At 53.7% G+C, this 11,529-nt stretch overlaps 2 protein-coding genes across 2 annotated transcripts; both read right to left on the reverse strand.

The window, feature by feature from the left end:
- Nucleotides 1-590: 590 nt before the first annotated feature.
- On the reverse strand, nucleotides 591-1,544 carry LOC125320962 (inositol 1,4,5-trisphosphate receptor-interacting protein-like 1; the record flags this gene model as incomplete). Its single annotated transcript, XM_048293396.1, has 1 exon — nucleotides 591-1,544. A coding segment is annotated over one exon (954 nt), but the record flags the coding sequence as incomplete, so codon positions are not given.
- Nucleotides 1,545-10,101: 8,557 nt separating this feature from the next.
- Nucleotides 10,102-10,596, reverse strand: LOC125320963 (inositol 1,4,5-trisphosphate receptor-interacting protein-like 1; the record flags this gene model as incomplete). The annotated part of the gene is made up of 1 exon (XM_048293397.1): nucleotides 10,102-10,596. A coding segment is annotated over one exon (495 nt), but the record flags the coding sequence as incomplete, so codon positions are not given.
- Nucleotides 10,597-11,529: the final 933 nt, after the last annotated feature.

The raw sequence follows: 11,529 nt of genomic DNA on the forward strand, positions 1-11,529 counted from the left end.
CCGCATCTTTGCACAAGGTGAAGCTCTCAGAGGGAAAGTGGAGTCCAAGAAAGAGTTGGGGGCAGCCACAAGGCCTGGTGCTAATGGGAGTCTCTCTCACAAGGCCCCTGGCCACGGCCTCTTCAGCTCCATCAGCTTTGACTCCCCGAAAGTTCTTTTGCTCTAGAGGAAAGGTGTGGCAGCAATTCCCACTGCCTCTTGAGCAGTGCCCTCTCCACATTCTGCACGCTCAGGTCTGCGTCAGCTGCAGCCCAGGGAGCAGATTCTGCCCACAGAGCCCAGAGAACACAAAAGGGAATCGGAGTATTTCCTCTTGCGTGGTCCCCGATCTGGGTAGCCAACCTGGTCATCAGTGCATGCGGTGCTGAGGAGACTGTTGAGATGACACCGCTGCTGCTGCTGCTTCTGCTGGCAGAGTGCTGCTGCACAGTGTTTTCCCTTCCCTCTCTGTGTCCCACATTGTTCCCTCTTTTCCCCTGTACAATGAGGGGCTTCTCTGCGGCCAGCTGCCGGCCCCACAAGCACAGCTCTAAGGTGGAGAAGCTCTTTCAGTGCTCATCGTTCAGGGTTCGTGTGAACCGCTTTCGCAGATCCACGTACTCACTCATCGCCTGGGAGTGGGCAACGGGATCCATCACCAGGTGGTGGAAGAGATTGCACGTCTCGGCCATTTGCACCTCTGGGGGAACCCTGATCTCCCCAGGAAGGCTCCGGTTGCCCACGATGAAGTGGTTGAGGCATCTCACTTGCACGCAGAAGCGCAGGCCCTCGCTGATATCCACCAGTCGCCTGACAAAATCTCTCCTGCGCCACCGTGACACGGGGATGATGGACAGGAGGTGCATGACAATGGTCTTGATGGTGTAGGTGGAAAAGCCGGAGCCCAGCTGCAGACAGCTGAAGAACTGCAGGCATTTGAGGTGCAAGCTGTCAGGGGGGGCCTGCCTGGCGATGCACTTGAAGAACTTCATCTCTGCCACGGCGTAGCTCTCCGGCCATGTTGTGCTTGGCGTGCAGGCCTCCCTAGGCTGGCTGCTCACAAAGATGTCTGAGTCGCCTTGCCGCACCCCAAACAGCACCTCAATGCGGAAGCTTGCTGCGCCGTTGCTCACCTGGAATTGGCAGGAGCGTCTGGAGGGCAGCAGCACTAAATGCCAATTGTGGGACTGAGGCAAAGCCGGCCAGATTGCTCTCACCAGTTGGTAGAACCAGCGGGCAGTATTCCGCACGTCGAGGTAGGAGCCGGTGCACAGGGTGTGTAGGAGGCTGGCATCCTGATTGCTCCTCAGCACCTCCTGGGGCTGGTGCAGGAAGCACAGCATGTTCTCCCCCTGCTGCTCCCTGCTGCAGGTGCACTCCAGCTGCACGCGGACGCGGAAGTTCCTCCCGCGCCTCTGCCCTGCAGTGTCCAGCTCCAGCTGGAAGGAGTGGCCTCGGGGAGGATTCATGGCTACCAGCACACGGTACACAACATCCTGCTCACGGGGACTCCAACCTTCGAAGGCACTGCCCACCCCGATGGCTCGTTGCAGCACCGGGTAGAAACTGTTGCACAAGACGTGGCCAAAGTAAATGGCAAAATTGTCCATCAGGTCAGTTGTCCACTCACAGCCTTCCTGCAGGTCCTGTACAGGCCACTGGATGCGCTCCATTGCAATCCTTCCTATGTTATCTTCGCCCTCGTGCTCTTCTTCTTGGACTCCATTGGCAGCATCATTGTTGTTTTCTGCATTTGCAGCCTCACGGACAACTTCATTTCCAACATCGTCTTCTTCATTTGCAGCAACATTGCCGACTTCCTGTACATTGCCATCATCATTGTTGACTTCCTCGCGGTTGGCAGCATTGGCTTCTTCTTCTTCTTCATTTCCAACATCTTCTTCTTGGTTTGCAGCCGCATTTCTGACTTCCTCTTCATCGGCACCATCGTTTTTTTCTTCACGCTCCTCTCTCCTCAGGCTCCTTTTCCTCCAGATAAACTCTAGGGCCAAGAGAAGGAGCAGGAGCCCAGCAAAATCCCAGACCTGCCAGTGCTGCAAGGCAGACCACGGCAGGTCTCCCCAGGCCCCTCCACTCTGCCTCAGCATAAGCTGCTCCACCTCCCGCTCCAGAAGAATCCTCTCCACTTCCTGGTGCATCGCATGCACCTCCATGCTCAGACGCCTGGCCTCATGCAAAGCATCTCCCGCGGGCTGCGGGTACGGGATAAGGCTTTGCAAGAGCAAGAGCCAGAATAGCCAGTGACCCATGGTCTGCAGGAGGATGGAGAGAAGGCCTTGAGTGGGGCGGGGAGGGAGGCAGCTGCCACTGGGGGCAGCAGGGACGGCAATCACAGGCATCTGGGGCCGGGAAGGACAGGGCCCCAGACAGCTGGCAGGCAGCAAGGCCTGTCCCGCTGCCCCAGCAGCAGCAGCAGCGGCACCGTGCCCTGCCCAAGGCTCTCCCATATGAGGGGCTGTCCCTGCATGCGGGGGGACAAGCCAGCCTCGGGTGCAGCGTTTCCGCCCCGGCCCTCGTCCCCAGCCCAGCCTCCCCGCCACGTGTGCACTCACCGCTTGCCCAAGCAATACAGGGCCAGCGTTACCTGCTGGGGCCTTTTAGAGCTGCCCCCATTGTGACACGTCGCCCGGCATGTCACAGGGGTCACAGCACAGCACAGCCAGGCCAGCACCACCCTTTGTCCCCAGCCCAGCTCAGGCGCTCAGAGTGGCCCTGGTGTACTGGTTAAGGCTGCTTTGGAGTGAATCTTCTGGGAAGAACTCCCCTTGCTCTTCCTTTGGTCTTTCTTATCAGCTGCTCCCCACTGGCAATCTCCTAGATATCCATGCTGGAAGGCACCCTTGACTCCACACTGCTTGAGCTACACTTGAAGCTCTGAGTGGTCGAGGTTGAAAAAGACCCTGAAGATCACACAGTCCAACCGCAAACTTAACACTGCCTACTCCACTGATCAGCCAGCTCCCCAAATGCCACATGCACGTGACTTTTAAACCTTGCTGAGGGTGCTGACGCCGCCATTTCTGCTAGGCAGCCTGTTCCCAAGCTTGAGGTGCTCTTTATTGAGGGAATAGTTCCTGGAGATCCAATCTAAAGCTCCCGTGGCACAACTTGAGCTCATTTCCTCTGGTCCAAATACGCTTTGTTGCCCGGGCTAATAGAAGGGAGGTTGCAGCTGGCTACAAGCTCCCTTCAGGGACCATCTGCACCGTGTCAGGAGCTTGCGCTGTGAAACCAGCTCCTCCCAGAAGAGAGAAAGGTGATGCTTTTGCTCTGTCGTTCCCGTCATCCAGTGGCAGCAAATGGCTTGTCGGTGGGCAGAAGAGTTTTGGGCTGCCAGGAAGCGTTTCCATGTTGACGCAGTCCTCGCCTTAATTGTGTCTGCCCTCGTGGGGGAGACTTTTTAGAGCCTTTGCCAGGAGTCAGAGACAAACAGGACCTTTGGCTTTCTCAGCCTTCAGATAGTTGTTTATTAAGTCTTATCAGGAAAGTACAAGCCACTGACGTGACCCAGACATAGCATGAAGCAGAGAATGCAGCAAAAGCCAAATTATCAAGATTTCGCAGCCCGTTGAAAGGTAAATTACCCAATGAAAACTTACAACGCAAGGTCTTTTCACTTCTCTACCACTGTCTAATAAATCACCTAGTCATGCTGGCAGGAACTGAGGAATTCCCTGTCAAATCATCTCAGACCACTTCTGCCGCAGAATATGGAGTAGATGGAGAAGAAGAAGAAGGTCTGGAGAACAATAACAATCCTCCATGTGGATGTTTTCTGCTTTTATCTACTTCCTATACTAATAACCGCAAAACCTCTAAATTTTTCACCCTGTGACAATCTTACATAGTATTCTGTCACCTAATTCACACCATTGTAGATTCTAATTCTTCCCAGAGGCTAGGCAATTTTCTCCATGGCCGAAGGTCAAAGACAATGTTGTCCACGGGGGTAGAACCCTTCAAAAGAGGCAGAGAAGTATTCTCTGTATTCTGGCTTCCCACACCATGTGGGGAGAAGCTTTCTGCCAAATCCATCAAGCAAGGCAATCCGTGCCCTTCCAAGCAGAAGGAAAAATGGGAATTTGCCTTGAAGAAAATGTCAGGGTTTGGAGTGCAAGTCAGTGCTGGAATGTGCCAGCATGTCCGTGTGGACTTTGCTAAGCTGCAAGGCCAGGCTGTGAAGACGGGATCCCTGCAGCCAAGAAATGCCCTCTTGCTCTGGGGCCTTCCATGGCACCAGCAGCACAAGGGAGAGCCCTTCCTTGGCCTTTGCCTTCAGCAAGGCCCCACTTTGGGCAAAGCCTGAATTCCCTAAGGAAGCAGCTCCCATTTCCACTGCCCGCCCTGAAGGATGCCAGAGGACACACAAGCTCAGCAAGGTGCTAATGCAATACAGCTTGGGCTGCAGCTTTCTGCCCTTGTATCTCTGGAGCCTTGCAGGGGAAGGCTGCGTGCCTTGGTGCGACTTTCAGCAGCTCTCCTTGCTGACAGCAACTGGGCAGCCCAAGGCTCTTTGCTCTCTGCCCAGGCAAGAGCAGAAAGAAGCCTTCCTCTGCCTTTGTAGGCCCCCGAGACGAGCAAGGACAATGAGTGTGCAGAGAAGAGGCCAGCAGCACTGCACAGCAGCTTCTCTCCTAAATGGCAGCAAACTCAAAGACTCATGCTATGCTTTGGGGTTTGGCTTGTGTTTTGTTTGGAGCTATTTCCCCCCAGGAAAACCTGTGGCATTTGCCAAGTTGCCCACGTGCATTTGAGTGGTGCGCTCTGGCTGCTGCCTAGATGGCTCTCCAAATGGTGCCTTTGGCCCTCTCTTTCCTCTGTTACCGTGGCTCATTTCAAGGGCTTGATGGGTAACACCCTTTCTCTTTTCTCACCTTGTGCTCAAGAGCTGGGAGAGCCGCCGACCCCCCTGGCCTGCCCCAGCTTGAGCCTAAAAGGCTTCTGCAGCAGGGGAACGGGGCGTGGGGCCAATGGCTCAGCTGCCAGCACCGCTGCTAGCCAACGTGGAAGGCTCATCTGTACGGCTGCAGTCAGCTCACAGCTGCCAGCATCTGGGCTGTGTCCTGCCCCACCTTTGTCCTGCCATCAAGGCGGAAGACACAAACCTGAGACACTGACAAGCCCGCCTTGTCCGCCATGTCCCCAGGTGCCACATCCACACATTCCTTAAGTGCCTGCAGGCATGGCAATCGCCCCAATTCCGTGGGCAGCCTGTGCCAGTGCTTGACAACCCTTTCAGAGGAGAGCCTTTGCCCTAATACCCAATCTAAAGCACTCCTGGCACAACTTGAGGCCATTTCCTCTTGTCCTGTCCCTTGTTCCCTGCGAGCAGAGCCTGACCTGCATTAGCTCCACCCTCCTGTCTGGGAGTTGCAGGAAGTGAGAAGGTTCCTCTCTGATCCTGCTCTTCTCCAGTGTCAGCCCCTGCAGCTCCCTCAGCCCCTGCTCATCAGACTTCTTCTCCAGCCTCTTGGCCAGCTCCCTTCCCTTCCCTTCCCTTCTCTGCACACACTCCAGCCTCTCAAGGTCATGCTTGAGGGGAGGGGCCCAAAACTCATCCCAAGACTCCAGGAAACTTAGAGCTGCTCCACTGAACTCTCCAAAGAGAGCAAGGGCGAGTGATGCTGACATTTCTCCCGGCTACTCAGGGAATATCTTGCCTGCCTCTTCACGCTGCCTGTCTGCTTTATACCAGAGCCCCTCCACGAAATCTGCCTTGTTGGCCTTCGCCCATGAATACTCAACCCCATCAGCACCAGCATGAAGCTCGAGACAGTTGGAACCCTCCCTTACACAGACACCGACCCCAGCAGCTCTCCTTCCTTGCCTGTCCCTTCTGAAGGCTTTCTAGCCATCGGCTACAGCGCTCCAGTGTGGGACTCATCCCACCATGGCTCTGGCATGGCAACCATGTCCCGCTTTTCCCAACCTGCAACCATTCCCAGCGGCTGCACTTTGTTGTCCATGCTGCATGAAGTGGCGAGGAAGCACTTCAGTTGAGCTCTTGATCTCGCTACCTTTTTGGAGGGGGATGAAAGGAAGAAGAGAAACTTGTCTTGACACACAGACCGCATGAATGTGCTTGTCGATAGGGCCAGGGACTCACAGCTAGGGAAGGCACAAAAGAAGTTCTCCCTTCTAGAAAATGTTACCGATTGGCACGCACTGTTGCTCAGCCAAGGCCGTGTGAAATTCCTGAACTTAGAGAAGAAGAACAAAGGCTTAAGAGAGTTAAGAATAGTGTTTGGTTCTATATGTGTATCTAAAGAAACCAGAGGGTGCATATTAGAGGGGGCCATAGAGACGGCGATTTGGGAAGTCTGTACCTTCCGAGTACCTCAGGCAACGGGGGAAGGAAGAGGGTGATGCACCTGGAAATTAGGATCAAAAAGGAGGCTGCGCCCCACAGCAATTGGAGACACGCCATGAGAAATGTCCCATGGCCTCTGCCTTTATTGCAATGAGACGACAGGACTCCTGTGTGTCTTTTCCAGACTAAACCTCGGGTGTTGTGAATTTTTTTCTGCACAGGGAGAGGCCCTAATCCTTTGGGGACCATTCTCAAGCTCTTCTCTGCTTTCTGACCCATCAAGAAGCCCCGGGTCCTTGCTGCTGCACGCATCTCCCACGGCTCTCTGCCGGCTGGCCGCCCACCGGAGCTGCCAGCTCCGGCTGGCAGGGCCTCAGCGCCCTGTGCCCTGTGCCCTTTGGCCCCGCCGGCCGCGCCAGGCCCTGCCTGCTGCCCTGATGGTGGCACTCGTGGCCCCAGTGCTCTCCAAGGGCTTCTCCGGGGGCACCTTCCTGCGGCCTTTCAGTCCCTGCACGAGGCCCAGCTGAGACCTGCAGAGGGGCTGTTCCCAAGGGCCTGGAGGCACAGCCCCAGGGGCAGTGGCTTGCCACTGACAGAGAGTGGGCTTAGGCTGGAGATGTGCAAGAAATTCTGGCCTCGGAGGCTGGCGAGGCCCTGGCCCACGCTGCCCACAGAAGCTGTGGCTGCCCCATGGCTGGCAGTGTTCCAGGCCAGCTTGGACGGGGCTTGGAGCAACCTGGCCTAGTGGGAGGTGTCCCTGCCCTTGGCAGCAGGCTTGCAACAAGACGATTTTCAAGGAGCCTTCCAAGCCAAGGCCTTCTGTGATTCTGTGATCACAGATCACTTGGGGCAGCTGGCCTTCATTTCTGCTTAGAACCACTTCAGCACGGTAAATTGGGCTGAGTTCAAGGACACTGTTCACGAGCCCAGCTTGCCAGCGCCTGAGATTTACCAGTGCTCTGGGTCTGGCTGAGATCAATCAAGTCTTGCACGCTCCAGATTCTGGCATATTGTCGTTTCTTGAAGCAAGGACAAAGCAGCTTCTGGCCTTCCACTCCTAAATGCACTAACTGCAGAGCATGAGTAGATGTCCCAGCAGATAGCGACACTATACAAGGCTTGACTTGTGCAAAAAATAATATCATCTAGGTAATCTATCATAGAGATGTAATAAATAGATCTATTTTCTTAAAATCTTTCCAGACATAAATGCACTAAGAGCATTAATATGTGTCACAACAGATAGTGACACTAAATATGTGTTCTATGGTTATTATTTAAAACTGATGACCTACTCAACCCTTTCTAATTATTTTTTCGCATATTTCATCTAGATGATCATTTTATCATTTTCATTCTATTTTATCATAGAATAAGGATGTATTTGGTATCTTTTCTATTACTTAGATTAGTATATTGCTTTGTTTTATTATACTTTACTATTATATATGATCATTAATAAACTTTAGAGTATACGCTATGTATAAACAATATATATACATCTATGAAATAAAAATCTAGATTCTTATATAGACACAGTTTCAGGCCAGCTCCGACACAAGTTGGACCCAAAGGTGTCCCTTCCGGGGACAAGGAGTGTGGAGCTTTTAAAGGGGTACCCTTCCTTCTCGGACCAGGCTAAAAGAGCAGAGGAGGCTGCTGTTCTGCTAAGTTCTTTATTTCATAGTCTCATAGCTTTCTTGAAGGCCGAGTTCAAAGGGGGTTACATGATAAAGCCAAGCAGCAGCAGCAACAGCAGGCAAAACCCGCTTCTTCTATATCCTCTATATGCTCCATATATGCTTTTTCTTGCAGAAGGGTGGATTATATTTGTTAATTGACCAATAAGATTAACACATGATTCTGGTTTTTCTTTTCTTAACCTATCCTGGTCTAATTCTTACAATCGTAAGTCTTACACAAGTGTTACATAGGTATTACACAGATTTGCGTATACAGTTTCTATCAGTTCTTCTTGTTTATGTGAACACTCCATCTAAAAAATGTGAACAGTATAATTCTATCTATATTTTGTCGAAAGGAAAGAATTCCGTGAAAAGGTAACCCTGCTGCAGCAAGCACTGTGTTTAAGGTCTCTGTGACAGCTTTTTAATTCTTAAGGCACTTAGCATATATTTCTACTAAAAGTTAAAAAATCTATCTTTCTATTTCACTTTGCTGTGGCTTCTTGCATCACAGCTTGTGCAAAGGTTTTAATTCAACCCCTGTGCTTTGGCTTCCCTCTGGGCCTGAGTCCAGAGGAGCTTTCACTCCAACAAAGGAGAGACACCGTCCATGGGCTGATGGCGGGCAAGCGGCGCTGATTGTTCCTCTTGGTCTTTTGTTGCCTGTTTCTGTTTCCTTTTTCTGTCCCACGTTCCTGCTTCTTTCCTCCTTTAAGTTTTGGCCCTTGCCAAAGGCCGGGAACAATTGCACGTTACAGCTGGGCTTTGGTGGCTTTGGCCACCAAAAAGGCCTCCAAAAAAACAGAGGCAGGCGCTCTGTTTGTGCGTGTCCTCAGGAGTGGCAAAGGTCATATGCAAGTAGGGCTTAGTGCAGATCTGGGTGACTTGTTTTGGAGATGGAAATGATACGAGGAGGTAGAATCAACCCTGCTGTGGCCCTGCACCTGCTGAGGCGGCAGGAGAGGCCGTGGGACCTGGGCCAGAGTCTTTGCACGCATCCTCTTCTCCTAGAAGGACCAGATTTGTACGACAGCTTGTTCTGCGCAGTGAAGGGCAGTGAGGCCGATGGCGCTAGAGAGGTGCAGGTGCTCTTCTGGGCCTCAGGGAAACAACATGGGGCCGAGAGGCCTCTGCTTCACTGCAGACGTCATTCTGTGCTTAGGCCTTGCTGCAGCCAGGGGCAAGAGAGCTGAGAGGCCCCGCTGATGTTTTTCTCAAGCAGCCCCTTCAATTCTTTGCTGACTTCAAGCAGCTGTGCAGCACATCTGGCATTCAGCGCAGTGAGCGAGCACTGCAGCACGTTGCCCAGAGGTTGTGGAGTCTCCCTGAGCGCAGATAGTCAAGAACCATCTGAAGGCAACCCTTTGCAAGGCGCAGCGGGAAGACCCTGCTGGAGCAGCCCTGGCCAAGATGATCCCACCGGTGCTCCTTCCAAACGTTAACTCTTCTGGGATTTGGAGATCCGCATCTTTGCACAAGGTGAAGCTCTCAGAGGGAAAGTGGAGTCCAAGAAAGAGTTGGGGGCAGCCACAAGGCCTGGTGCTAATGGGAGTCTCTCTCACAAGGCCCCTGGCCACGGCCTCTTCAGCTCCATCAGCTTTGACTCCCCGAAAGTTCTTTTGCTCTAGAGGAAAGGTGTGGCAGCAATTCCCACTGCCTCTTGAGCAGTGCCCTCTCCACATTCTGCACGCTCAGGTCTGCGTCAGCTGCAGCCCAGGGAGCAGATTCTGCCCACAGAGCCCAGAGAACACAAAAGGGAATCGGAGTATTTCCTCTTGCGTGGTCTCCGATCTGGGTAGCCAACCTGGTCATCAGTGCATGCGGTGCTGAGGAGACTGTTGAGATGACACCGCTGCTGCTGCTGCTTCTGCTGGCAGAGTGCTGCTGCACAGCGTTTTCCCTTCCCTCTCTGTGTCCCACATTGTTCCCTCTTTTCCCCTGTACAATGAGGGGCTTCTCTGCGGCCAGCTGCCGGCCCCACAAGCACAGCTCTAAGGTGGAGAAGCTCTTTCAGTGCTCATCGTTCAGGGTTCGTGTGAACCGCTTTCGCAGATCCACGTACTCACTCATCGCCTGGGAGTGGGCAACGGGATCCATCACCAGGTGGTGGAAGAGATTGCACGTCTCGGCCATTTGCACCTCTGGGGGAACCCTGATCTCCCCAGGAAGGCTCCGGTTGCCCACGATGAAGTGGTTGAGGCATCTCACTTGCACGCAGAAGCGCAGGCCCTCGCTGATATCCACCAGTCGCCTGACAAAATCTCTCCTGCGCCACCGTGACACGGGGATGATGGACAGGAGGTGCATGACAATGGTCTTGATGGTGTAGGTGGAAAAGCCGGAGCCCAGCTGCAGACAGCTGAAGAACTGCAGGCATTTGAGGTGCAAGCTGTCAGGGGGGGCCTGCCTGGCGATGCACTTGAAGAACTTCATCTCTGCCACGGCGTAGCTCTCCGGCCATGTTGTGCTTGGCGTGCAGGCCTCCCTAGGCTGGCTGCTCACAAAGATGTCTGAGTCGCCTTGCCGCACCCCAAACAGCACCTCAATGCGGAAGCTTGCTGCGCCGTTGCTCACCTGGAATTGGCAGGAGCGTCTGGAGGGCAGCAGCACTAAATGCCAATTGTGGGACTGAGGCAAAGCCGGCCAGATTGCTCTCACCAGTTGGTAGAACCAGCGGGCAGTTTTCTGCACGTCGAGGTAGGAGCCGGTGCACAGGGTGTGTAGGAGGCTGGCATCCTGATTGCTCCTCAGCACCTCCTGGGGCTGGTGCAGGAAGCACAGCATGTTCTCCCCCTGCTGCTCCCTGCTGCAGGTGCACTCCAGCTGCACGCGGACGCGGAAGTTCCTCCCGCGCCTCTGCCCCGCAGTGTCCAGCTCCAGCTGGAAGGAGTGGCCTCGGGGAGGATTCATGGCTACCAGCACACGGTACACAACATCCTGCTCACGGGGACTCCAACCTTCGAAGGCACTGCCCACCCCGATGGCTCGTTGCAGCACCGGGTAGAAACTGTTGCACAAGACGTGGCCAAAGTAAATGGCAAAATTGTCCATCAGGTCAGTTGTCCACTCACAGCCTTCCTGCAGGTCCTGTACAGGCCACTGGATGCGCTCCATTGCAATCCTTCCTATGTTATCTTCGCCCTCGTGCTCTTCTTCTTGGACTCCATTGGCAGCATCATTGTTGTTTTCTGCATTTGCAGCCTCACGGACAACTTCATTTCCAACATCGTCTTCTTCATTTGCAGCAACATTGCCGACTTCCTGTACATTGCCATCATCATTGTTGACTTCCTCGCGGTTGGCAGCATTGGCTTCTTCTTCTTCTTCATTTCCAACATCTTCTTCTTGGTTTGCAGCCGCATTTCTGACTTCCTCTTCATCGGCACCATCGTTTTCTTCTTCACGCTCCTCTCTCCTCAGGCTCCTTTTCCTCCAGATAAACTCTAGGGCCAAGAGAAGGAGCAGGAGCCCAGCAAAATCCCAGACCTGCCAGTGCTGCAAGGCAGACCACGGCAGGTCTCCCCAGGCCCCTCC

The sequence above is a fragment of the Corvus hawaiiensis genome, unplaced genomic scaffold (genome assembly GCF_020740725.1).
Source record: "Corvus hawaiiensis isolate bCorHaw1 unplaced genomic scaffold, bCorHaw1.pri.cur scaffold_32_ctg1, whole genome shotgun sequence".
Lineage (NCBI taxonomy): Eukaryota > Metazoa > Chordata > Aves > Passeriformes > Corvidae > Corvus > Corvus hawaiiensis.